Source organism: Tigriopus californicus, chromosome 3 (genome assembly GCF_007210705.1).
Source record: "Tigriopus californicus strain San Diego chromosome 3, Tcal_SD_v2.1, whole genome shotgun sequence".
Taxonomy (NCBI): domain Eukaryota; kingdom Metazoa; phylum Arthropoda; class Copepoda; order Harpacticoida; family Harpacticidae; genus Tigriopus; species Tigriopus californicus.
This window is the reverse complement of record NC_081442.1, coordinates 5,441,960-5,468,388: the sequence shown is the minus strand read 5'-3', so window position 1 is coordinate 5,468,388 and position 26,429 is coordinate 5,441,960. Positions and strand designations below refer to the sequence as shown.

At 42.3% G+C, this 26,429-nt stretch overlaps 4 protein-coding genes across 5 annotated transcripts in view; 2 read left to right on the top strand and 2 right to left on the bottom strand.

Annotated features, from left to right (window-relative positions):
- LOC131877644 (uncharacterized) overlaps positions 1–4,311 on the bottom strand; it is a 12,651-nt gene extending 8,340 nt beyond the window's left edge. The window contains exon 1 of the mRNA XM_059223388.1: positions 3,602–4,311. Within this exon, the coding sequence (XP_059079371.1) occupies positions 3,602–3,929 (328 nt within the window). The 5' untranslated portion in view covers positions 3,930–4,311. The remainder of the gene's footprint in view (positions 1–3,601) is intronic.
- Positions 4,312–5,519: 1,208 nt separating this feature from the next.
- Positions 5,520–21,614, top strand: LOC131877640 (neurotactin-like). 2 transcript variants are annotated; one of them, XM_059223379.1, is made up of 8 exons: positions 5,520–6,328; positions 14,087–14,402; positions 18,365–18,880; positions 18,951–19,375; positions 19,449–19,771; positions 19,855–20,201; positions 20,390–20,621; positions 20,702–21,614. In XM_059223379.1, the coding sequence occupies exons 2-8, from the start codon at positions 14,112–14,114 to the stop codon at positions 21,259–21,261; spliced, it is 2,694 nt and encodes an 897-aa protein (XP_059079362.1). In that variant the 5' UTR covers positions 5,520–6,328; positions 14,087–14,111; the 3' UTR covers positions 21,262–21,614. The 2 variants fall into 2 exon arrangements, with proteins under 2 accessions (XP_059079362.1, XP_059079363.1); XM_059223380.1 differs by lacking the exon at positions 5,520–6,328 and adding an exon at positions 13,135–13,666.
- Positions 21,615–21,616: 2 nt separating this feature from the next.
- On the bottom strand, positions 21,617–23,815 carry LOC131877647 (Golgi SNAP receptor complex member 1-like; the record flags this gene model as incomplete). Its single annotated transcript, XM_059223392.1, is given in 2 exon segments — positions 21,617–22,474; positions 23,709–23,815. Coding segments are annotated over 2 exon segments (800 nt in total), but the record flags the coding sequence as incomplete, so codon positions are not given.
- A 1,811-nt stretch (positions 23,816–25,626) lies between these two features.
- The window catches only part of LOC131878109 (mediator of RNA polymerase II transcription subunit 7-like), a 13,797-nt gene continuing 12,994 nt past the window's right edge, over positions 25,627–26,429 (top strand). Inside the window, exon 1 of the mRNA XM_059224011.1 lies at positions 25,627–25,822. Within this exon, the coding sequence (XP_059079994.1) occupies positions 25,627–25,822 (196 nt within the window). The remainder of the gene's footprint in view (positions 25,823–26,429) is intronic.

Here is a 26,429-nt window from a genome sequence, read left to right as displayed (position 1 = left end):
CTTCAATGAAAAATAAGCAAACCTTATTATGAAAATAGATATCTAACACTTTTTTGGTTTGAGTTTTTCACGGGCTTTAATAACCGCTACAAAAATCACGGTACTATTGAAATGAAAGACCATAATGTGCATTATTGTTAACACTTCGATTTTATGCAATATCTAGTCTAATTAAATTCGTCTCTACTTGCTGTTTTGATTCTAATTTTTTAACATCAGGCTCCATTAGTTTTAGAGTTACTTGCCATTTCATGTGCCTTTTTTCGTGTGGCGAAGACAACGTCCCACAAACTGGTAAAATGAGAGCAAAGAAGATACAAGTAGATCTAGAAAAAAACCTTTGAAAACCGGAACAAAATTATTTTGTGAACAAAAGCACCCTCAACATCAAATTGAAAACCAGTCCTAATGTTGAACATTGCAAGAAAACAATGTTAATTTCTTGTAAGCTCAATCGATAGCCTAGTAAATACAGTTGAGTACCTAGATTTTGTAAGAAATAAGAAAGCAGCAAAGAGGCTAAAAGGTGCTAAAACGACTATGTCCCAATTGAAACAATTTTTTGCATTATTGCAGCTTGCCTAAGTACATTTGCACTGCTTTTGCACACTTTTAGAACTTTGACAACTTTTTTTTGCCTTTGTTCAACTTTAAAAACAACTATTTTGGCTAAAACTTGTTTTCGAGGTCTTGCAATTAGGAATAGTCTTAATCTCCTATTTTTGAAAACAGGATTGGTTGAGAAATCATTCTGAGAAAAAGTGTTTAAAGAAAAAGAGGAGTTATTTTCAAGAAAGTGGAGCTTTAAAAAAAGAGAGAATCATTCTCTCCTCAGAGAAGAAAATGAGAATTTCAATGTTGGACAAAATAAAATGGAGGAGAAAAGAGACCCGCAAAGCACGAGGCTAGTTGATATGAAACGAATAAAAAAGGGTTAAACAAGCCAAGAAATGACCAATATTTTGGAAATTGAGGACAAGTGTAACAAAAGTTTGGTCACGAAAAAGCCCAATTCGACTAACCTACTTAATCCACGTACACTGTTTTTCACGTAAACGTGCTTGTTTCCCTGTAATGAAGTCAAGACTAGAATCGCCAAAGATGCAGGTTAAGCCTACGCAAAAAACAAAGGTTGATTTTGTCATTAATGATGCATATTACCTTTGTTCTGCTCAAGTCTGCTTGACCTTGAGAATGAACCAATTCATCTTCTCCGGACTTCACTTATTGATTTTCTTGAAATCGTTATTGTTCGTTAACTTGATGCAGTCATTGTATTTCACAATATATTTTCAAAGAAATGGTTATTTCGGGGGTTTTCAGGGATAGTGTATAATAATTTAAGCTATTTTGAGAACAAGCAAAGAAAATGTAATTGGTATTTCAGTTTTGTGGTATCAAAAACATTTTACAATTGTCAGGGTATTTGAATTAAGATAAAATCAGGGCATTTTGGAGCTAAAACTAATGAACACAGGACAAAACCAAATAATTTAGTAGTGGTAAAATGGATCATAATTTGTATCATAATGCTAACTAAGTATTTTTCTAATCATCATCAAATATATTTTTGAAAATTATTTTTTATCTGATCTAGAAATCATAAAGCGTTATGAACGATGAATGTTTTTCTTTATGTTTTTTTGCGATCTAGGCAAATAAATGCCAAAATGTGTTTGGGCACTTCCCTCGAAGCTTAATAACGGTTTTCAACCACCGTGTACACTCAGAGTGAGTTTTAAAAACCATTTAACAATTGGACGATTTTTTTAGATAAGTTTTGGGGACTTTCTTACCGTTAAGGGGAATGGAATCCCCAGTAGTTCAAGATGAAAGAATTATAATGGTCATCTAATTTAGCTTTCACTTGACATAATATCTGATCCACCAATGACTTAGATTTGGCGCATCTAGTTAGCCCTTGAATGTAGGGTTGATCAGGTATTTTGTTCAAAAACTTGTCCAAGTCTGCCTTAAATCCTGCTAGAGGATCAAACTACATATGCCTACATATTTGAGGGGAGCAAATTGTATAATTATGGATCCCGAGAAAGAAGAGAGGCGGACTTCATTGTTCTAACTAGCAGATATGGCCCTGTAAGTGGCGGCAATTTTGTCCCCTTGCCCGACGACTTTTGCTATTCCTTTCGTGACTGAGCTAGATTTCCTTTAAATTCAGGATTATGTCCTAGAATGCTTCAATGTATGGCTGGCCCCTGGCATAGGTAAGAGCCTCCATATACCACCATGAGAAGCCATTGGGTTTCAAGTCAGGAGGTTACCTTGAATCCAGAGAAAATCCACCTTAGTTAAGAAAGGAATACCACGACTATTTTACGAGACAAAAATGACGCTTTCTAATAGGGCAACATGAAAAGAATCTCCCAATCGCAAATCGCTTTTTTTCCTCAAAACAAACTCAACGATCTTACAATGGCAAACTCTTTTTTTGTTTTTCATACCGTATTAAATGGGCTAGAGCCATGACAGTGGGATTTTGTACTTTAGATATTTTTGTGCAAGATATATGTGCACTGCAAAAACATATCACATGTTATTTATGGGTTTATTTGTTTCACTGAATTCAAGCACATTTTGGAACAGAAGGACAATTTCAAAGGTTGATCAAATACGAGAATTTTACAGTCGCAATGTACCTTTGTGTCATAAATCAATTACTCGACCTTCCTTCCCAAGTTCTACAGGGTGCGTGAGCAAAATCTGAACGTTCAAAAGCATCAAATTTCCGATTTGTTTCACGCCTTAAGAGAGATTCTGGGTCAGGAAAAGATGTTCACTATGAAACCATTTCTCTATAAGACATTGAGGATTTTTTGCACCTGATTAGCCTCTTCTCCTTCTTGGCTGTGGTCTGCAAGTGCCTGACGGCCTTGACATAGCTTTTCAGGCCAACGTCCTCATTCACTGCCTTCCTGATTCTGGCTTATTGGAGAGGCACCTCATGCCGACTATGGGGTCCTTAACAATCTTTGCCTTGAGATGCTCACCAAACTCCTTGGCCTGCTTCTTGTTGTCCCTTGCTGTCGCTTGTTGGATCTCCCTCGTTATCCAATGCCTTTATCACAGCACAGACAGTAGTTCTGGAGATGTTGATGACCTTGGATATAGCTGGAATTGAGACTCCAGCGAGGAACGAATCGGAAATTTGGTGCTTCTTTATCAATTCAGACTCCAATTTTGACTTCATCAAAAAGATCACCCAATGTTATCTTTGAGCGAGTTTATCCTCTTTCCAACAAAACAGACCGTAGGTCTCTAGTTGTCTTAAAAAGCGGGAAATTAAAATTCTACTGAGTCATCAGATTTTGCTCTCACACCCTGTAGATACACCGTTTGAAAGTTTTCCGGTCCGTAAAATGTTGTCACTATTAGCCACCACAGTCCCGTTCCCAACCAGTTTGATTGTTTCCACTCATCAATTAACTTAGCAAAAACTGAAGCAGGAAAGATTCGCCTTTGCAATCAGCATCACATTTCGATTTTTTTTATTTATCATCAACCGTACATTAGAGTTCGTTACTATTTCTATGCTATATTGTCAAAAATCTGACTGTGATATGCAAACTCAAATTCAACTTACAACTATCTTGGCAGCAAGGAAATCCACATTTTGGGCATCTCTCCTTGGTGGGGCCCATGCACTCGAGACAATTGGGCAAGCTGCTGTTCTTGGGTCCATAAATTGCGGGTCTTTCCTCCAGGATCACCTCAGTAGCCCTAATATGTCTAGTGGCGACCATAATATTCCCAATTACTGGTTTCTTCGTTATTTTAAAGGCTAGACATTGGTTCTCGCTTCCGAAATGGACTTGTAGATGCTGATCACTACAATAGAATATTGCCCGACACTTGGAACACTCCAATACCGATGGGTTTTGGCACAAGAAACAGAGCTGCTCAGGATCCATTTTTGCAGATAAAACGGTTCTGTTCAATCCCAGTTACACGAAGCGAACGGTCCTGGTGTACTCTGACGAACTTTTGGCAAGCATTCACGATTATGTTGTTTTTTCGGCATGAAAGGGGGTAGAATCATCGAGGAAACAATCCCCCCTCCAGCTTACGAATTCTTGACAGAGATTAGAAAACGTCATTTTAACACATTCATAATCTATTTTTCGGAACATCATGGTGTCTGTTAATATGTTTCGATTGTGAGTATTTGACAAGCCATCCGATAAACAGTTAAATTTGTGAACTTAATGATTGTCATTTGTGACGGATAAATTCCATTCCCGACGCAACGTTTGAACATCATCTTATCAACCTCTATTTAGAGTTGAGCTCATTCAATCCCTTTTACATGAAAACATGGCCGAAAGAAAAAGGTAAGTTGCTTCTTTTTTGTAAAAACATATTCTATTCAAATTACAGATAATAGTCTTAGCTGTTTTCAGGATGCTCATCTTCCGATTGACATGATTTCCCCAAGATAATTATGCATTTTTGACTATGTGCATGCGTTACTGGTTGATTCATCCAGCTCCTGGTAATTACCAAACCTACCTTTAGAGTAATAGATGAGCTCATGCACACTATTTCATCCAAATTAGAGGGTGAGACCTTCAGCTATAGAAGGACTACCTTCATAAGGAGAATTAGTTCAGTTTTTAGGAGGTCGTTGTGTCGATGCCCTGCTTGCCAACTTCACTAGCGTAACGTACTGTTTCATTAGCTCATTTGGCGAAGGTAATCCCGCTATAAACTAACCTTTTTTCGGCCCCTCCCAGAAACATTGTGCTCACAAATGAGAAAAAAGGATATGGCCTAAAGTAGCAACGAACGGGCATCACATCACACAAAAGTCTCCAAAATTCCCCTCTACGTCACTTGAGGACAATTGATTGTTGCCAGGGGTCAGATATACTTGACTTTATGCAGTACAGAAGTAAACGGCGATTTTGAAAACTCCTCCGTATTTCTGAAATTCCATGGAAGTCTGACTTAATTGAGCTTCATTGCTAGCAATTTAGTCGTTGTCAACGTAAGATTGGAGCTTGGGGGATTGCCTGATTGTGATAAAGTGCCGAACAGAACCACTCTTAAGTAGAAGTGCATCACGTCAACTGACTCGCAATTGAATCAAGTGCTCAAATCGGAATTTATGATGCTAAGATGTCATTTCTTTGTGCGAGAGATGAGGAAAAATCAGAGCAACCCTGATCAAACAAGACTACCCCAGGAACAACCCACGCCAAAATTTCTAAATTCGGGTATCGGGAATGTATGCTCCCTTCGGCTCGGTCCATTTCAGTCGTGATCACCGCTCACACTCCCAGAGGGTCCCTCTCCCATCCAGAGTAAAAACCCACCAAGATCGTTACTTTTTAGTTCAACACCCGAGCTCACTCACCCATTCACCCCTCTTCTTGGGGGAGGGAGGGGTTCTTCAAAGGGGCGCTCCCGCGCGAACGACCGTGTGGAACCAGACGCCGCGTCAAGGCTCTCGAGATCGACCGCTGTCGGGAAAAAAAGGACACGGGAGAGAAGGGGAGTAATGCGGGCCAGTCGGCCACCCAGCCAGGCAGCCAGCGGGCGAGCACCCCGTTTTCCCAAACAACGTAAGGCTCTTTGAAAGCGCAAGGAATGGGAGAAAATCCCCCCTCTGCGCCAACCATTATTCCTGCTCATCAGAGTTGTGCATGTGTGACTCCAAGTTGAGAGGTGGACCCGCTTTGGTTGGTGGCAAGAATATCGCCAGCAATCTTGCGAGTTTTCTCATCTACCAGCAAAGTCTTTGTGAGCTTGAAGAAGGAAGGAGCTGGAGAGAGGGCGACATCCATACGTAGGGGATTCAATTCCGAGCCACCCATCTTTTTGAGTCGGACTGCAGTGGTGTTTCCATATCCCAGTGCGGCATCTTCCAGTCGCTTTCCATCTTACTTCGTCGCCCTCATTGGGTGGATTGTTCGCAGACGTGGAAACACACATCCAAGCCAGAACTAGTCTGTTCCACAGCTCGAGTCATCCAGAGCCAAGAGAGATTAAAGTGGGTTCTTGGATTTTGAGGAACCCGCTTATGTCTTTGTGAATTGGTGGTAATACTGATAGCAGTGGCATTGTCAGTCTGACAGTGTTTAAACGGGTGTGAATAAACCTTGGTATTTCTGGCCAGCTGCATCTATTTCGAGTTTGTGCCCTGAATGCCTGATTTGCATAGTATCAAAGTGTGGAGTGACAAGGAGAGAGACGGAAAAAAAGAAAGATCCAGCTCGGGATTGGTGCCAAATACTGAGCACACACACTCACTTATTCAAAGTACCACTCAAACGGTCTCGCATCTGCGTCGAGAAGTCGAACTAGCAAGGTAAGCCTGACCCTGAATTCCTTTTGCTGAGCTCGGTTTCTTTTGTCAAATTTGCGCTCCATTCGAGCGAATGCTCTTTCACGATCTCGTTTGCCATTCCAGCATGGAAGCTTTGAAATATTTATTAGCTGAGCGAAAAAAAGCTCCTCTTTGAGTCACTTTTCAAGCGTCAGTTCGTTGAAAGGACGACATCATTTTCCCGATGAGTTGGTGAACTCTTCTGATTTCGTGGATCCATTCACCTTAATGGTCACCGTCTAGCTGACACATTGTCCAGATCTCATTTACAAGATGGTCTTTTATCTCACTTTGGAGATGTGCTCTACGCAACTATACTATTAATACTGGCAGCAGATATTCGTTAACTCTGATCAGCCACCGTTTTTAGATGGCTTTCTACTTACAAAACGGCGAAAAACCTCACACTCCCATCCGTTTCATTTCTTGCGTTTGAGCGTAATCCAGAACTCGTTTCGTTCGTATGACTCATGGCAGCAAAGTTTTTGAACTATCGATTATTTCTAGACTATTATGTTGTGCTGATTTCAAGCGTGTTAATTCTTAGCATAACGTATGATTAAAGAAAATTGTTCATGCACTTCCTTCAGCCGACTAAGTCATAAATTTATGGGGTGAAACCCCCAAACCTGTCAAGTCGGGTGAGCTCATTGGGGATTGGTGGCCATTCAGATGGTTTGGTTGACTGGGTCGATGGCTTCCATTCATTCTGACTCGTAACTAGCCGTAACAGCTTGGTTTTTTGCCTTTGATACAATTGACAGCTCTCGTGCATTTTAGCTCCGAAACATTTACCAATAACACGTGACCACCCACTCAGCAGGAGGCTCATCTGGGGGAGGGTCGCTGACGAACTAGATGGAGGAGGGTGTCAGTGTGGGTTCATGGGTCCATCCTGCAGGTCTGTCTATTTCCACATGGAACTCCATTGTCAGGGCATCAACGCTCAAAGTAGAAATGTGTGACACGAAAAAGCGCCTCTCGTCGAAGCGTTTCAAATTTCCCCATGATATGCGATAGTAAGCCGTACCATACGTGAACATACAAATTTACCCTTGTGCTATGAATGTACGTTTGAGACAAGTCAAGATCGAAAACCACGATGTTGTCGGAAGTGCGAGGGATGCTACTTTTAGGACAGCTTTGAATGACAGGTTCCCACTTTTGATCAGTACCCAGAGTATAGATGAAATGAGGGTCGGTAATAATAGCTGGGTATGTGAGCGATTAAGTTTCAACGTACACCTCTCCATGCATAGGATTGGCACGCTTGTCTTTCAATTAATTTCAGGTTCAACGAGCATATTATCGGATGTCAGAAAAGGGAGGGGGGATTTCCCATGTCCAATCAACGACGCTTTCATGTAGGTGATCATTGGCGAGAGCTTTTTCAACAAACAAATCGAAGGTCGAGAAGAAAAGAAAACCGGCTGAAGCTAAGCTTGGGCATCAATTCTTTTGAAATGGGGATAATCTTCAAGAAGTGTCGGCAGAACCACGGACAGAGCTTAAGGCACAATATTCGATGCAGCACAAGTGCGCGTATGCTTAGTGTTTCAACCATGCTTGGATAAATGTAACACGTGCAACCGATAATGGATCCAATGACGCTCTTGGGCTCGAGGCTCTGAACCGAACCGTGCACAAAGCCCGTGTGTTGTGTCTCTCAGCTATTCTTTGGATCGATCTTTGAACACAATAGAATCTCATTCTTTTGAGAGATAGAGGCAACAATAGGGAGATGGCTGGGAGCAACGCTAGCCATGTTGGTCCCTCCGTTCTCTGATCAGAGCGTCTGCCATCATGTGGCCAAAAGAAGACGAAGGAGAAAATGCGATATGCAGATTTTGTTCCCTGATCAAGTGAGGATGTTCTTCCTAAAAATTTGTGCCGTTGCTGATTAACATAAATGATGACCATCGAGCTAATTACTCTCCAAGGCAGGTTTCCCACGGGAGAAATTGCTTCAACGAAACAAAGCTCAATTCAGATTATATGTAGCACAATATGAACATGACGCTACAACTCGTTGTATATCGTCAGTTGGTCAAAGTGCCAAAACGATGCTTCTTTTCTAGGCCATTCTTCCCTCTGACCGATAACTTTATGATGAAGTACCATTGTGAGCCATTTTTCCGAACAAAGGAGCAAATCTCAGAAGGGGATTCGCCATCACGAAAACACAACCCTTCGCCCTCATCTCATATTAAGTGTCCTCCATATATTTGGGGGGGGGGGCTCAAAACATGTGCAGGGAAGAGAGATTCCCTTTAAATGCTCCCAATATGCGCAATCTTAATGCCAAACCAACCCCAGAGTAATATTCAGGGTAAACCTCTACGAACAATATACAAAATGTTGTTATTGAGTTAGGCAACTACCGGACAGATCGAGAGGCGGATCGGTAAGTCTCGGAGCCATTCCTGATGGATAAGAATGGATCTAAATCCCCACTGACTCCACTTGACCCCACTGGAGTGCCTTAACCATCATTTCCACCCTCTTTCTACATCTCATTGTGCTCAAGCAGCCATGATGATGATGAAGAAGAGGAGGAGGAGGAGAATGGCTACGACCGTTGGACAGGAAGGTGGTTCATTGTTGGTTGTACTTATTCATGCTCTGCATTAGTTTTGAGCATTAATTGCTATTGAGTTATTATTTGTCCTATGATCGAGATAGCTCGATTAAGAAAAGACAACTTTTTGTTGTTTTGTGAAGACAAAAAATAAACTTTATTGTTCTTCGATTCAAAGACATTTGATCAGCTCGGGCTTGGTTTTGGCCAAGACCATGCACATATTTGTAGCGATGATGTGATCTTCGCTGTTGGGCGAGAGCTTGCCTTTCATCTCGATAATGTAAGCTCCCCTAAGGGAATACTACTGCTTTAGCCAAGGGAGGGGGAGGGAGCAAACCTTGAAAGGCATAAATACGTTGTACTACTACTGCCACCACCACCACCACCACCACCACTTCTACTATACTTGGTACAAAAAGCAGCCTTATTTCATCCGTATTCATTGAGTGCTGAGCGCTCAGACCCGTTTTCATTGTTGGAGGAACAGGAAAAGAAGCCGACAAAACGAAGGAAGAGGAAGGAAGAGGAGGAGGAGGAGGATCTAGGAGGAAGAGAAGAAGAAATTGCCTGACGTATGAGGAATATTCCTTCATCCAGCTAGCGGTTACACTCAAGCCAAGTGAAGAGTGGCTATGTTGAGTAGAGAGGAAAATGAGGGGGGTGAATGGACTTGCGTCTTCCAGCATGTTATTTGACCAACCCAACAAACCAAGTAACTCACTCAGACTTCTAAGTCTTTCTTTCCTCATCAGTTTGGCAGCCAGAGTGGATGAATTGCTAGCCCATTATTCGCCACATATTGATTTGCTCATGTTCGACGGACAAAGTGCGACTTGATGAATTATTGTCCCCCTTACTCGGAAGCTCAAGTGGAAAATGACTTTTTAGAATGGAGAGATCCTGTGGCGGAGGTGATATCTTTGACGTAGGAGTATCGGGTCCCGTCGTCGGACCCGGTGTTTGATATCTGATGATTATGAACGTCTATACGGGTGCTACTGAATTCAGAGGATTGAATAGTCCCTCTTGACGAGAATTGACAGGATAACTATTAGATATCATTGCCAGATCCCACCCTAATCTAGCACGCTCCTCAAGGCAAACAACACGAAATCACAGATGTGCATTCAGATTGGAATAATAGAAGGCGAAAAAGCGTGTTTACTTTTCATTTCAAGCCACTCCATGTTCGCGTACCTACTGTATGTAGATAAGTACTTAGTCCATGGTGTGGACGGATTCAAACCCCACTTGATTGCATGAGGGAAAATAGGGGGATTACTAATCTACTGCAATATGTTCAGGACCAAAAGATCCACCTGAGCCAAAGAAAAGGGAAAAAAGCCGAACGAAAGACACCATTTGCCACTTGTCAGAAGGGTTTATTTTCAGATGGAGTAATTTGTTGTCCTAGAAACCAAAACAAATTTCGTTTCTCCAGCATCCCCTGAACGTGTTTCCCTGACAAAGTATTAGACATGCGAAAGAAGACAAAGATGAAAACACAGACACAATCGTTCATTGACCAAATTAGAGCTGACTTTTCAGTACGAGGTGCAATATCAAATTTCACTAGCCATCTAGGGAGATACCTCCTTTATCGTGAGCGTTCATTAAGAGACCAACGAGCCACCCAACCATTGCTTAGTTCATTCATTCATGCATCCACTCACTTACTCGCTCACTCTCTGAGATCGTTATTGTTGCCGTTCCTCTTTGATTCGTCGCGAAACCATAGAAGGAGAACGATGTTCATTTTTCAATTTTGTCCTCCGACTGAGTGCATCCTCTCACTCGCGGCATCCCCGTACAAGAGGATTCTAACGATTCTAGTAGTACTAATGGTAAGCACCCTTTGCTCATTTCCAGAGGTTTTCCATTAATTTCCAGCAGAACGCTGCGGTTCTGCTTCATTACGTTTTTTGATCACAGCCATCATTTCTCCACCTCAACATGCTCACCAATGAAAACTTGAACAGATTGTGATCATTTGTCATTCATTGGCGAATAAGCATATGCTTTGACTTCATCCTCAGTTGTACGTACCATAATCAAATCTCCAGCCTGCTGATTACTAAACTAGTGTATGCCAATAACACGGATTTGTCCCAACCAATGTCTACCTAAGAATGAAAGTGTCTATACGTACGTAGACTATTTATTGGTCGGACATTAACCCCATGTGAGCAATGGTAACCATGTTTTGTCGGTTTTGCCACGAGGAGCCAGTCTCGAGGAGTCGCTGGCACAACCACTACTAAATATTCTGTATTGATTACCACTTGATCGATGACATCCTTTTCATCTATTGATCAGGGGGATCCAGATCCACTTTTTGCCTTTCTCCATGGTTCACACTGATCAAAGAAAGAGAATACCGTTATTTGAGCTTGGTCCGTACTAGACCAGTAACCACTCAAACACGATTGGAAAGCCAGACTTAGCTTTCGCTCATTTGACACGGAATGCCAAATGGGAAGAATATCACGGAGATTCCCTGGATTGGGTAGATTCGATTCTTCCACGAAGAGAGGTTTTCTAGTCTGGTCACATTCCTGGAATGTCAATGATCCGTTTGGTAGGAGCGGTGGTACTGGCTCCGAGGGTGGAATACCCATATCTTTCGGTGCATTCCGAACCATTACAGTTGGGCGAACGGAGAATATATGCGGTGCCCAAGAAGAGTTAATGAACGTAGAAAACTTTCCCGAGATCCCAGAATGGTTGGCGTGGGTGGTGCCAATTAGAAGAAACTGGCTTATTGCGGTCAATTGACCTCATTACGATCGGCCCTGTAGCCCGAAGCTATAAACCAAGATTGGGTTAAGTACCCTCCGCAAGGTGTATGCAGTATGTTTTTTCTGTGTCAGAGAGTCTCGTACAATACTGTTGGCTGGGCAAGAGTTTACTGTAACCATAGGGCAGCACGGTGGTACCCACAACACTGATAAACCTTTTTTGCAAATGCCAAGATTTCTAATAACGATTTTCGTTGTTATTGAAACAAAAGGAACAACTTTTGTAAAAAATCATCTCGGGTTCTAGCTCAGATTAGAATATGAATCCACTTAAAACCTACAAAGAGATAATATTTTTAAAAGCCTAATCAATAGATGTTTGTAGTAACCTTATTTGCGTTTCCAACTTAAATTTCATTCAAATCCTTGAAGCAAACGACAAGATATCTCGTTTTCAAAGATTGCATTTGCATCAAATTAGACTACATATTGCTCCGGTTTTATCTTAAAGCAATTGCCAAGAGAAATAATAAGCTTTTTCTATGCCTAAAATATGAATGGTACTATTTCGCTTTTCTGAAGCAGGTAGAAAACCCCGAATATAGTTTGCAATATAACTTAAAACTCACTTAATGTCAATATTTCAAAATTGTGATGCCATACTTGTAAATCGCAACTTTAATCAAGCTTAATCTTGAATTTCGACAAAATTCTATTAACGTTAAATTAAAACATCGTAGAAATTAATTATTGCAAAAAGTGACAAATTTGAAAATTAAATTGCCGCATGTATCTTTCAAATATTTTAGGATCATGATAGGATAGTGTAGCTTTTGGCATTTACGTAAAATGATAGGCTATTTTACATGTTTTGTAAGTTTTAAGAGACATTTTTCGCTACATTTAGCTTTTAAAGAAATCTTAAAGAAAATGGAGAAATATTATTTCTTTTCGTGTCATTGAAAAAGACAATCATATTCCTTGCAAATAGCTGGAAATATAATTAGGCCATTTTTCGATCTTTTAAGACGCAAAACGCAACCTTTAAGTTATAATAACGAAGCATGTGCTAAATAGAAGTTTATGAAATTTCATGTCAATACATAACTAAGAGCATGTTTAATACTGATTGACTACGTTTTTGACAATGATGCATTTTAATGTACTTTAAATGATTTAACACACTTATTTGAGCTACTTTTAAACATGCGTATTTCACAAAAGTTGTTCCTTTTGCTTCTTTGTTAAAAAAAACATATCTTTATGTCTTGGTATTTGAGCAAACAGTTAACCAGAAACTATAACCACCGTGGCAGGGAAGAAACGGGAAATGCAAAGAATACATCCACACTCTGAGAGTATTTCCCAAGAGTTGTTTCCATGTCGTTCTCATGATCAGGCGAATCATGTCCATGGCGATTTAAACTCCATCTTAACACTTGGATTTGATCCCCTGGAGATTGAATATTCCCGAAACTGAAGAGAAAACATGCTTTCAATGAGAGAAGGCATCCCTTTAGTGATTGGCTGAGGGACCATAGAACCTGACACTGGCCAAAGACTTCCAATAATGCAAGTGGACGGTCCAGGTTTTCGGGTAAATATTTGCCCCACTGGACATGACGCTGAGCCAAGAAGGTGGTGACCATGCCGAGGGGCATAGCTTTCTCTCTCTCTCTCTCTCTCTCAACGATGGGACCCCATTTTGGTTTGCTTGCATACTCGCAGGCACATAATGAGCACGAGTACATTCCCGTCCAAGAGGCTGTCTCTATGCACAAAGTAAACTCACCTCGCGAGCAATTAACTGAATCTCCCCATCTAGTACCTACATAGTCAAGCTTCTTTTTCTTCTTCTTCTTCTTTTTCTTCCTCCTCTTGCTGGTTGTGGTTTCTACGGCTGCTTTCTTGTTTGCACTCAATCCTCAAAGGCTTCGTCGACTAATGATGTTGGACGTTCGATACAGAGCGGCGGCAAGAATCCACTTCATCTTGTTTAAGGTGGGTTCAGACGTTGAAAAATTTTGATTGAACTCTTTCGCGACTGGCAGTTCGTCCCCCCAAAAATGTGAAATATTTATAAAGGTTTTCATTCAGATCTGTGCATGATACAAGATCCCATCCAACATCCAAAGAGCTCGAACCCAACAAACATGTTTGAGTGACAGGTCGGAAGATTTAATGGTCAAAATGAATGTACGTACTGTAGGGGGTGGTAAGCGAGGGGGAAAGGATAAGTGGAGAAAGAGATCACCCGACTTGCATTGGATATCGACTTGAGCATTAGGTTCATTGAAGTCGGGATTTGCCACTCCTAATAAGATTAACCGACAGAGCTCTCTCTACACTACATACACTTACAGTATATGGGAATCCTTATTTTGGATGCATTAAATCAATCATGTAGCCTTTCTGTTGCAGACCCTAACCGTTTGGCGCCAAAGTCATGTCTGACTCGAATAAACAAGCCGGTGGAGGGGAAACGGATACTGAAACCATTCCTCCGCCTTCGGATCACATCTTACCGGCCAAAAGCGAAGACAAACTCGAGATTGAAAAGGAAGAGAAAGAAAGGGAAGCCGAAGAAAAGGCCAAAATAGAAGGCAAAGAGGGTGACGAGGACGATGAGGATGAAACGGACAGGGCGGAAAGCAAGGGTGAACGGGAGGGCGAGAGGAAAAAATTCAAAATAAGGACCCCCAAATTTCTTCGATCCATCTCCAAAGAGCGAAAAAAGGTAAGACAACAAAGGAAACTTTCTTCCAAGAGTGAGACGTCCTCAATACACCCATGCCTGATGTCAATCAGGAGAAAAGCGTCGGGAAAAGAAATCGATGACTATCGTGCCATTAGATCCGTCCGACATATGCAAGTTCCCTCTCGCGCCATGATGACGAAGATCATTGCTCATTCCAAAATGTCATAATCCCTGATACTAATTGACTGACGCTTCACTGAATCGCTTTTTCTCGCTACTCGGCCGTGGTTCCCTCTTTCCGAGCAGCTTAGTCGTAATAATAGCATTGGACTGTGTGCATTATTCCATGCATATCTGTCCCTCCCGTAGTCCCCAATCCCTTGTTCCTAGTATAGAGTACTTAGACCAGATAGATGGCGATTATTACTTCTTCAGCTGCCCTTCAGCTCGTCCTCTTGGTAGACATAGTACTACGGGCGCTTATCCCTTTACTGGCACTCTGTGATTCATTTTTCTCCAAATGGTCTCTTAATAGACTACCACGAAGACCGTGTACTATGTACTACTATGTACTACTATGTACTTGGAGTTGGGCTTCCCTCATCTTCCTCCCTCCCTTCCTCTCTTTCTATGGTGGGGCACTTTGAACATGCCATTTTGCCGAGGGGCCATATTGCTAATGATGTGTGCAATATGATGGGTTTTGCTTGGGCACCTACCTAGTACCTACATACCTTATTTCCTCGATCCTCCTTCTAGGATCGAGCTTTACTAATGGAGAACCAAGCCGATCATGATGAAGGCTCCTCTCGAATGGCGATGAATACCCCGTGGCTATTACGAGTAGGAAATTCGTCATGATTGCAGGTTTGGCAAGGAAACAGTACGCTGGCCCATAATTGACCTTCAGACGAATTTAGCCTCAATTCGTCCTGATGGAGAGCAAAGAAATATTGGTGGAACAAGTTGAGAACATGGGAGGGTTCCATGATTGATTCTGGGGATAAGAGATATGCAAACTAGGCAAAAGACTCATTTGGGAAAAAGGGAGGAGGAAAAACACAATCTCGGCTCCTCCTCTAAGGAATGAATCATTGAAGACCAATAAGCCGTTGGTTGGATGGTTCTCGGCGTCCTTGGGAAAGTAATCTCATTCGAGATGAACTGCATACTAGTACAACCACCACCACCACCACCACCCATCGTTGCTCTCTCAGTCAGCTCTGGCAGTCCAAAGATGTTCGTCAAGAGTTTTTTTGTCTGCATATCTGAGCATACACACTATGATTGAAACAAACAAGGCCACCATGATTTTGGATTATTTGATCGCATCGGAAAAAGGGAAATCTATTATGAGATGGAAGGATATTTGTACTGTGGTACTCATGAGATTGTAATAGCTGATAACAAAGGCCAAACCCGTCATATGCATGAGATATGGCCCAAAACCAAGTGAACCATATATTTGGTTGAATCGATTTGCTCTCAGACGTGATGCCACAAGTGAACCACGAGATTAAGACCAGACTCTGAGAGATTTCGAGAGACGACACGGGAGGGTTGAAAACATGAAGAAAAAGAGCTTAGCAGGCGTTGAAAGTTGGTCAAAAAATTTAATCAATTTATTTCCTTAGTACTCGCTTCCACGGTATGTATGCGTATGTTTGGTCCTACAAATCCTGGGCTTTTGTCTCAAAATAACCAATGATAATTTCTTAGGTTCTGATTCAAACAGGGGCCCTCGGAAATAAGAGAGTGCCATATATCTCAGTTGAAGGAATGTAGAACTCCATAGAGTACAGTACAAAATATATCGAAGTCGTATCTAGCTTTCCGAGGAGTAATGGTTATGTTTACATTCAAACACAACAATCGTCTAACAAACCAACCACCCTCGTATCTCTGTGGGACCATTCATCACCAACCATTTGGACTTGTTTGTTGTTGGTTTTTCATTCTTAGCAGGGCTGTCAAGTACGAGAGATGCCTGGGGTAAGGGTGCACTTGAATGGATATTTTTTTTCATTTAGCTACGTCAAGCACAGGGATTGCGAATTTACAAGGGCTCTCCTTGTACGCTCAAGATCGTTTCTGAAGATTAGAACGAGTTTCATTTTGTTTGTTGAACCTTACACAATCAAATTTGAGAGGGAAAGATTCGAGATCCGTGATCCGCCCCTGGAGTCGGGAATGTCTCCAGGAAGAAATTCAAGCGTTTCGTTGGGGCGTTGGACAAGAGAAGAAAGACCTATTTCAGATGATTATCTGTTGAGTAAAAGCCAGAGGAAAGGAAAGAAAGTCGTCCCTTGACAGGACATGTCCATTGGAGTTGTCTGAATTGGCAGATGTCGGAGCTTGGCTTGGCTTGGGGTGGGTTGGAACAATTGTTTTTTGATTATAGGGCTTTCCTCTCATTATTACAAGAACAGTTGACGCACGCGCAGCTAAGGCCACACATACACACGCCTTGATTTTAAGTGCATAATTGGATAGGTTGCCTTGTCGTCTCGTTTGCTTGTGGGCAGAACTATAATCCCCTCTTCATTCGTTTTCCGCTGATCATTTACGAGGATCAGAAACAAAAGGAAGCGAAAGAGGAGGCTGAGAAAAAAAGAGAGGAATACCCGCTTCATTCAGATCAAAGTTTAGGTTTGCAATGCAGCATTGCGACATAATACGCAGAATAATGAATGCTTTCAGTCATACGAAAATGTAAATACGGCTTGATGGTTGTGCCTTTGTGTAGTCAGACTGTCATTGAGAATGTGTCTTCATTTGTCATCGTCTCTGTTCAAGGAACCAAAGTAATTTTCCCACATTATCCGTTAAGGTGGACTCCCAAAACACATTCAAGAAAAGAAAATACCGTCATGTTTTTGTCATGTTTCAAAAAAGGGGACGTTTTGAATTTCTGGGCCATGATTCACTTCATGGGACCATTTCAGATCGATATGAAGAATCGGAATTAAAAACCAATTGCCCCAGGAATTGACGCTCAGCTGAACTATGAGCGATAAGAAAAACTATTGCACTGAAAAACAGCTAGCTAGCTTGCGCACCAAATTCGAGCACGAAGAACTATCAATGAATCATGCATGCCAAGTGAACAAATGGTCGCAAGCCTGGTTGGCCGGGTGAATAATTACAATGGTTTTGATTAGGGGAAGGGGTGAGCAATTACGCAATGGGGTCGCCAGTCCATTCAACTCAACTGGCCGCCTAGTATTTGACCATGCTAATCAATCTCCCATTTCAATGGCAGAAAATGCTAATGCATGTTGTCCTAGGACAATATAAGCACCAATTGCATTATGGTACGTGTAACGTTTAGAAGGGAGCACACAGGATGTGTATGAGACACAATGATGTGACTGGTCAATTCGATTTGCATATCCCCCTAAATCTCGCTCACACCCATGATAAAGGTTGACCGTTCACATGACATCTGCCGCCTCCATGGGGATTTCCCTCTGCCCATTAGCATGAGAAAGAGAAGAGCCTAAAACTGTCCGATATCTTATTGAAGCCCATTCAAATGTGTCGCAAAAATGAAACCTCTCGCTCGATCCTGAACCAATCGAACAATTCATTCATATTGAATACATAAATACATCTGACCGTTGGGAATGACACGAAATCGATGACGATTCCTTATGAGATATGACCGAGAGCTACTCAATCGTTGCCAATGTGATCAGTGTCAGGAAATTACAATCACCAGAGAAAGTGCATGCACTTTATGCGGGGATTTCGCCATACATATCGGCCAGAGTGAGAAATGTCGTGTAATTGACAATGACTGATCCCTTCGATCGATCCCGAACAGGCTCTACTGTTTGTAGGCAAAAGGCGATGTTCCCTTTTGTAGCGGGACTGACCCCGTGTCCACTCATTTGTCGAAGACAGAGAGCATGGAATATATGATTCGATTGAATTAAGGCTACAACGCATTGATTGCATTTGATGGACATGTTGGAACTTAATTATATGGTATCTTTCAGGATAGGGAGGATAGGAGCACTCCTAAACATGGAAGTGACAAGAACTCAGACGACAAAGCTGAAGACGACACCAGTAAAGAGCCGTTGGACAATCACGATAAAGACGAAAACGAGGATGACCCAAAATCTGAAGATGAAGCTGAAGAAGGAGGAGGCATTCTGGAGACATTGAAGAACAGCATGCCGGCCTTTCTTGGAGGCGGGGGCGGCAAGAAGTCGAAGGAAAAGGATAGCGAGAAATCCGAGGAGGAGGAAGAGAAGGAACTCCTCAAGAACGAGGACAAAGAAGAAGACCCCAAAGAGGAGGAGAGTCCCAAAGAGAAAGGGAAGGAGGAAACTAAATCGGAAAGAGAAGCCAAATCGGACGAGGAAGAAAAGGAGGAAAAGAAAGATACCGAAAAGGACACCTCATCTGAGGACAGCAAGGACACAAAGAAGAAAACGGGCTTCCTGGAAAGCCTGAAAAACGTGTCCACTCATGTGCCTGTCATTTTCACTCGGAAGCCCACAGACAAGGTAAATACAATGATCATTTGGTCTGCTTTGAGAAAATGATGTTGCCTCAACGAGTGCGCTTATTTTGAAGGTGGAAGACATCGAGTCTGGCGAACGCAAGAAGCTACTCAAGGCTAATGAAGACGATGAGCAGAACTCTCCTAAGGCTGCAGGAGCAAATGACTCGTCCAAAGACAAAAAGACTGACACTGCCCCCAACGAGACAGGATCCCTTGTCAAGGAGAAGAATGAGACTGAGAAGAGAGACCTCGAGAAAGGAGAGGGATGCAAGAAAGAGCCCCCCACCGGGACCAAAGACCAATGTGTTCAACAATTCCACGAGATGGACCGTCATAAACAATTGGCCTTGTGCTGTATCGTTACTGCTCTCATCCTCCTGATTCTTGTCATTGTACTCGTGGCAGCTTTCACACCCGTGGGTTGGGCCAACGAGGCCAGATTGATTGGAGGCGGAAAATTCATTGAGACTCACACAACTTGTGGCCCCGTTGAAGGGTGCGTTAAAGTCTTACACCCTGTACCGTGAATCATCACGACAGATTAAAGACTTCAATTGATTGGGTTTCAGGTTGGTTGATGGACTGGACCAGTTTTCTTTCAAAGGCATCCCGTACGCCGTGCCAGTGGTTGGCACCCAAAGGTTCACTCATTCCCGGGCAGCCACGAACTTGGCCGAGTGCTTCGAAGGCAAGTTCTTGGCCCACGGACAAAATGCATCGGCTAAATGTTGGCGCAGATATCCGAATGGCGAGGTGAACGGAAATGAGGATTGTCTCACTTTGGACATTTTCACTTCGAATGTTGTGTACAACGAACTCATGCCAGTTGTGGTCTACATTGGAGGAGAGGATCTTTACGCAGACATTGAAGCTGAACTAAAACCGAACTCCGGTAAGGATAAGGATACTCTGGTATCATCTCGCTCAAGAGGCCTGAATATTTTGAAACGTACCGTTTTTTTCCTTGGAATTTAGCTTTAGCCAAGAAGCATGGTGTGGTGTTCATTGACGTGAACTTCCGCCACGGAGCTTTGGGTTTCACCTCACTACAATCTTTGGCCAAGCGAACCTATCCTCAAACCTCGGGAAATTACGGACTCGGCGACATCATTTCGGCTTTGCAATGGATTCAACTGAATGTCCAACATTTTGGTGGACATCCGTCTAAGGTTACCTTGCTTGGCAGGCATTCTGGGGCATCGATGATCATGGCTTTGACCGGATCTCCCAAAGCCCGCGGCCTTTACACTCAGGCATGGATCACCAATCCTGCGGGAGCTTTCGGGAATCAAACTCTGAAGGATGCAAATGAACAAAACAAGGTACGAAATCCCTGTGATTGACCAAATTTAACAATGGTTTATGGAAGGCAGAAAACTTTAAAATTGTTTCAAGGTAGTGTTTTGATTTTGATTATTTTTCTGTTTTGTGTTTTTGGTTTCTTTGGATGAAACCAAATTCGTGTTCATTTCAAATTAAGAATTATCACATTCATAAATTTCCGTTGCAGAAAATTTTGGAGAACGTAAAATGTGGAAAAGATGAGGTAGATTGTCTCTTGGATACCGCTGCCGAGGAGATAACCAAGGCTGAACCATTAGAGTGGATAGTGGATCCTGAATTGCCCATGAAAAGTGAAAAGGATCACTCTTGGCTCACCATTGACAAGGAAGTCATCTTCGAGAGCCTCCCGTCATATTGGCACAAGACGCGCTTTTCAAACGTGGCGCCGTTAGTTTTCGGTAAAATCATATTTTAGAATATCCCCATAAAGCCTGTTTTATGGGTGGAAAATTACAAAACTGGAAACATTACTTTGCAGGAGCTAATGCCCAAGGGATGGTAAACGAGAACAATGTGGCCAAATTGGCCTGGAATGAAACCCAAGAATATGTCGAGCATGTGGATAAATTCTTTTCCGAATTCAACGACACCTTGTCCGAACTAGTCTTGGAGCATTATAACACGACTTTCACAAACAAGAATTGGCAGGCCTACGCCTCGATGGTCTCGGATCTCCGGATGATTTGTCCACTTCTGGAAACGGCCCAAGTGGCCTCCAGGAACTTTGTGGCCAATGTATATGCCTATGTTGTGACTCAGCCACGGACCAGTGATTTAGGTGACGTCGCCGACCGCACTTTGGATATCGAGGCCATCTTCGGCCTTCTGAACACGAACGACGCGAGTGTGAGGAAGTTCTCGAAGAACATGCAAGACATGTTCTACCAATTTGTCCGCGATGGCACCCTTCCTCAGAACAAGGATCTCACGGTGGGCATGTACGAGGTGAGCGAGAAGATCAGCACCCAAACCAATTATCCCTCCTGCGAGTTCTGGAGGAGTGTCGGCATGGTCACAAGTCACGTCTACAAGTATTAACTTCCTTCGCATTCACACTGTTCTCAATCCACCTGTGGATAACCCGTTCTCAAGCCCCTTTGTGCGCATCGTCCCGAAGGAAAGAAATATCAGTTCCATGCCAACGAGATGCGCCTCCAAGTACAAAAGTCGTCAGGATTTGTTAGTCAAGCCTTCCCCCATCCCCCCCATTTTTTCTACTCTCTCCAAGTTCGGGGATTGCGATTTGATGCCCAACTAGGTTGGTTCACGTTTGATACTTTTGATGAATAACTGATTTGTACTGTACGTATGTATGTCTACATGTGTAATATAGAAGACTGTCGTTTTCAGGTTAATCCAATCAGCCCTAATAAAGATACAGAAACCCTTTGCATATGCTTTATGGAAAACAAGCCTCCATATTGGGGCAGGTTTATTTAAAGGAAAAATCGGTTGGTTTCGCCTCACCAAAATCGGGCGTATCAGATAGATATATAACTATGCACAAGACAACACTTGAAAACATCACAGTTGAAGGTTTTGCCTTGATGGGTAGGCCTCACCAGAACGCGTACCAAATCAAAAAGGTTAGACATAGGCCGATCACCAAACCCAGGATCAATGTATCGCGTCGCTTACGAATATTGATCTTCTGTACCAGGCTATTGATGACGGGAAAACGATTGGCAATATCATTCAACTTGGTCTGGATGGCCTTGAACGCGACTCGTTGGCTCACGAGGGTCTCTCGCGACTCGATGGCGATATTGATCTGATCATCGATGAGACGTTCGGAATTCCTAGCACTTTCCGTTTCCTTCAGAAGCAGATCCATTCGTTTATTCGACCTGCCCGTACCACCATCGGCGACGCCTTTGCGATAGTCATTGATATCTCTGTGCACACTCGACAACAAATCCTCTCGTTCAGCGATGGCCTCAAGGTTAGCTTTGGTCTTGTTGAATTCTTGGCGGTAATCGAGCAGGATGTCGCGGTGTCTCTGTAAGGTATGATGAATGGCCGCACTCTGACTTTGGTGCGCGGCGAAATCCGCCATGCCTTCGTTGACTTGTGCCAAACGGGCCAGCAGATCAGCGACCTCGGCCGAAGCATCACCAACCAAATTCTGGGAATCGTCCAAAAGCGGCGCTTTATCCGAAGAGGCGCTCAAGGCTGTCGAGCTACTCAAACTTGATCCCAATTTGCTGAGGGAGACCAGCTTGACGTCGATTTGGTTTTCCAATTGACGGGCCTAAAATGTAAAGGTTGTAACATCGTTGACCGTCTTCCATCCTTGAGCGATGTTAACTTGACTTGTGCTTCGGTGGATTATGGGACTAGGCTGGGGTAAATGTATTTCTAACTCTGCCTACGTATGTTGTGCAACTACTATGCCTTTTTCCAACTTAAAGTCTTGCTAACCAGGTTTCAAAGCTGGATAGGACTCCCTTCATGAGAAAAACGTGGCCGAGAGAGACTTAGCAAGAGTCGTAGAGTCGAGTTGTATATGTGCTCCAATCTCATGTACCAAAATTCACATATTGAACGAGGATGGGTTAAACTAAGGTAACTAATGTAATTGCAGATGTCTGTATGGACTCTGGATTCAGGCCATATTTTGGTAATTAACTAACTCGTTTCCTTTACCTCATCGTTTGATCAGTTTGAATCATCCATAAATCATAAAGTAAACTAAGTTCAAAAGGAAGGTGGTCGATGGTCGTCCATGATGTGTAATCCCCACCGATGAGCTGGCGGTCCGATTCTTTTAGAATTTATTCTCACGTAATACGGTCAGTTTTGTGACAGCTTGAAATTGAATATTTTTGTAAATTACAACTTGATATCATTCCACGAAAATGAAAAGTCAATATCGAAACTATATCTATTAAACAGTTCAATCATACGTCTAAATATTCAATTCAAAAAAGTGCGTTCTTTAAGGATCTGCTTTTACTACAAAATTCGAGCTCCCAATTCATTCGTTTTGAACACCACCTAAGATTTGTCAAAAAGGGGGGGAAAAAGACATGGAATAATAAGCCTTCTTCACCACCGACCAATCTAGGAATGAATTGAAAGTTCAAATTAACACTTAACACAAGGGCTTACATTTGATCCGAAATGAGCAAAATGTTCCAAAAACTATTGCTCCTCTCTGGCATAATGACCTTGATCCCTATATCCAAGTTCAAAACAATCCCTCACAAATAGAAAAACATCGGTGGCGTTTGACAAAAAATCTGGGCCAAAAGATTATTCAGGGTGCTTACCGTTCAGGCAAACCTGGACCGAAAATTACCAACATGGACTGAGGTGCAGCGCTAGTTTACCTCAAACCTAAAAAGGGGTGGGGGCTCAGATGGGCCATCCCCAATGATGGATGGAGGGACCTTAGGGCCAATTGAGTTACCCATCTCAGACATTGTGCGATGGGACGGCCTTAATCCGGCGATTGCCCATTCATGTCTTACCTACCAACCTACCTCTTTTCGGAGCTGCTCCCAAGATCCGCCTGGGCCTTTGAGGCCCGGCGAGGTTGAAGCCGTCATCATACTGCCGATATTTAGAGGTGGGAACCGGTCGAGATGAGACCGGACAGGCCGTCCAGTGGATGAAAAAACGTCCGAGTTAATGTCAAAATCCAGCCAACCCGCAGCCAAATCCGAGCTCATGGAAGAAGCCAGCACCTCGCCCACCTTTAAGGTGGATGGACGGATGGATGTCTTTGGGGTCCGGTTCAATCAGTGGTCAGGGCGTTTCCTCAACAGCCCAGGGCATGCGAAGGCGACCTCCGCTCACCCGTGGTCGTCGTCACTGGCTGGATCCTGTTCCTGTTCCGCCTGCTCTTGGTTTTCATGGAGTAGCGGTGCAACCCTTCTTGTCTATCTAGAGAACACTTGATCCCCTGGTTCAGGGCCACCAGGTGATTGGCACAAAAAGGCGCAAGAGGAAACTGGGGGGGGGGATACATTGTACATTAAAATGAGTGGGGAATCCTGTGTTACCGGTTTGAGTCTATGTCAATCACGTCTCCACGGTGGTAACAAAGCCATTTCAAGTTTCTAGATAAACACCCAAATACATGTTGTTCAGAAAATTGTTCAGAAAATCATAAGGATACCACTTTATTTTTTTTACTTCATGGAATTCTAGCCCACGTGAAAAAATTACATGCCCAGAGACAATATAAAACTGAAATATATTTAAAAGCCTAATTTATGAAAATTGTAAACGCACATAGTTAACACTTACTTAGAAATCGTAAGGCGATCTATTTAACCGCTGCTTAGTTATTTGGGATTAAATGGCCATTTTTTATTCACTTCAGCTCCAGAATATTCCGGTTACATCTTAACTTAAATTCCCCCCAAAAATAATATTGATTCTCAATAATCTAATGATAGCTCAAAAAATTGAAAATTATTCTAGAATCTTTAAATTCACACAAAATTTGAAAATCATTAATAGCGCTTGGATTTTTTTCAAATTATGAATTGATTTTATTTTTTTTAGGTTGCTTTTTCACCCAAAACAAATTCACTTAAAACTTCTAATACGAATCAAAATTTGCGAATAGGGAAGGGGAGGGCAATTGGAACATTGATGGAACCCCTGAGAGAACAAAGTACATCATTGTTTTGACATGCCTGGATTGTCGAGGGCTCAAAATTGTATTAATCCTTAACAATCACTACCATTGACGCATAAAATCTGGTTGAGGACAAAAATTATGGATACGTTTCAACTTTAAAAGATACCTGTTGCATCTCCTTTCAATACTGTATAGTCTCAATTTTCTCAGTTTGTCCCAATGCAGTAGCTCTCTCATTCCCACATTGTTCCTGCTTGCCTTATTTGGCAAAAGCTTGAGCATTTCCTGAAAATGCAACAAGAGCCTCATAAGACTCATAAAAAGCGCAATTGTAAAAATACTTGCTCTTTTAACCCAGGTCTCTTCACCCTAACAAATAGCTGAGATAAAGCACCCAGAGTAATCAGATTTTGTTAGGTTATCAATTTGGTGGTCCCAGTTAGGAGACAATTTTGGGGACTTTTGACTTGAAAATTTTGAAATAATGAAAAATCTTGAAACCTTAGTTCATTGGGTCCAAATTTTGCAAAATTGCTCTCATGTTGTCTGTTTACGTGTCTTTTTTTTTTTGAACAAGCTCATATCTTTGCTTTAGAGACATCATTTTGGTGTGAAATAAAATATTTTGGCACTTAAAATTATTTTTAGGGTTATTNGTCAACATTGTCAACATTGTCAACATTGTCCATCATCCAAACCAAAACAAAGTAACTCACCCCATCCTCCAAATCCAAACCTACTTCTTTGCTTTCATTGGGATCTCAGCTCTCGTTTCTCGCCCCCGCCTACTCGCCGGGTTGGTTGCCATGATGAACCCGGGCTTGAGTCCCATGGGTGGGCTTCATCATCCGGGCGTGAGTCCCCGGGGCGGTGGTCACCATCCCAGTTTGGCCGGCGTGCCTCCGGGGGGTCAGATCGGGATTCATGCGCCTCACACACCCGGAGCGTCGTCCACTACGTCCAACCCACCGGCCGGAGCCGGCGGACCGGCCAATCCAGCCGATCGTGAAAGCACTCAAGTAAGACCAATCTAAATCCAACGGAGGAAGTGCATGAAAGTACTAAACAGAGGTTGATGCGGAATGAGCTTCATCAATGAGTGCTGTACGGCCAAGGCGGATTTTTTTTTTTGAACAAGCTCATATCTTTGCTTTAGAGACATCATTTTGGTGTGAAATAAAATATTTTGGCACTTAAAATTATTTTTAGGGTTATTTGACCCTCATCTCTTACTTTTATGACATTGAAAATCTAAATTATTTTTTGGGGAATTTGAGTTAAGATGTAACCAGAGCATTATTCAACTAGAAACAATGAAAATTGGGCCATTTAATCCGATGTAACTAACAAGCACTGAAATATATCCAATTATAATTTTGATGTAACTAGATGTGTTGCCAAAATTCCATTGATAAGGTTTTTTTAGCATTTCAATTTTCAGTTGGCTTTTAGGCAGTTAAGTTTTTTATGTGGGCTAGAATTCCATAAACCAATGTAAGCAAAATTGTTTCTTATGATTTTACGAGCACGAAAATGCCAAGATATGTTTTGGTATTTCTGGCAAAACTTTTTAAGGCATTTGAAGAACTGTGTCTCAACAACCAAGGTTTAT

What these genes read in the sequence shown, in the direction of transcription:
- LOC131877640 (XM_059223379.1), top strand. Translation starts at nt 14,112, where the DNA reads ATGTCTGACTCGAATAAACAAGCCGGTGGAGGGGAAACGGATACTGAA. An exon ending in TCTCCAAAGAGCGAAAAAAG is followed by an intron (nt 14,403 to 18,364) that starts GTAAGACAACAA and finishes GGTATCTTTCAG; the next exon opens with GATAGGGAGGATAGGAGCAC. An exon ending in ACTTGTGGCCCCGTTGAAGG is followed by an intron (nt 19,376 to 19,448) that starts GTGCGTTAAAGT and finishes ATTGGGTTTCAG; the next exon opens with GTTGGTTGATGGACTGGACC.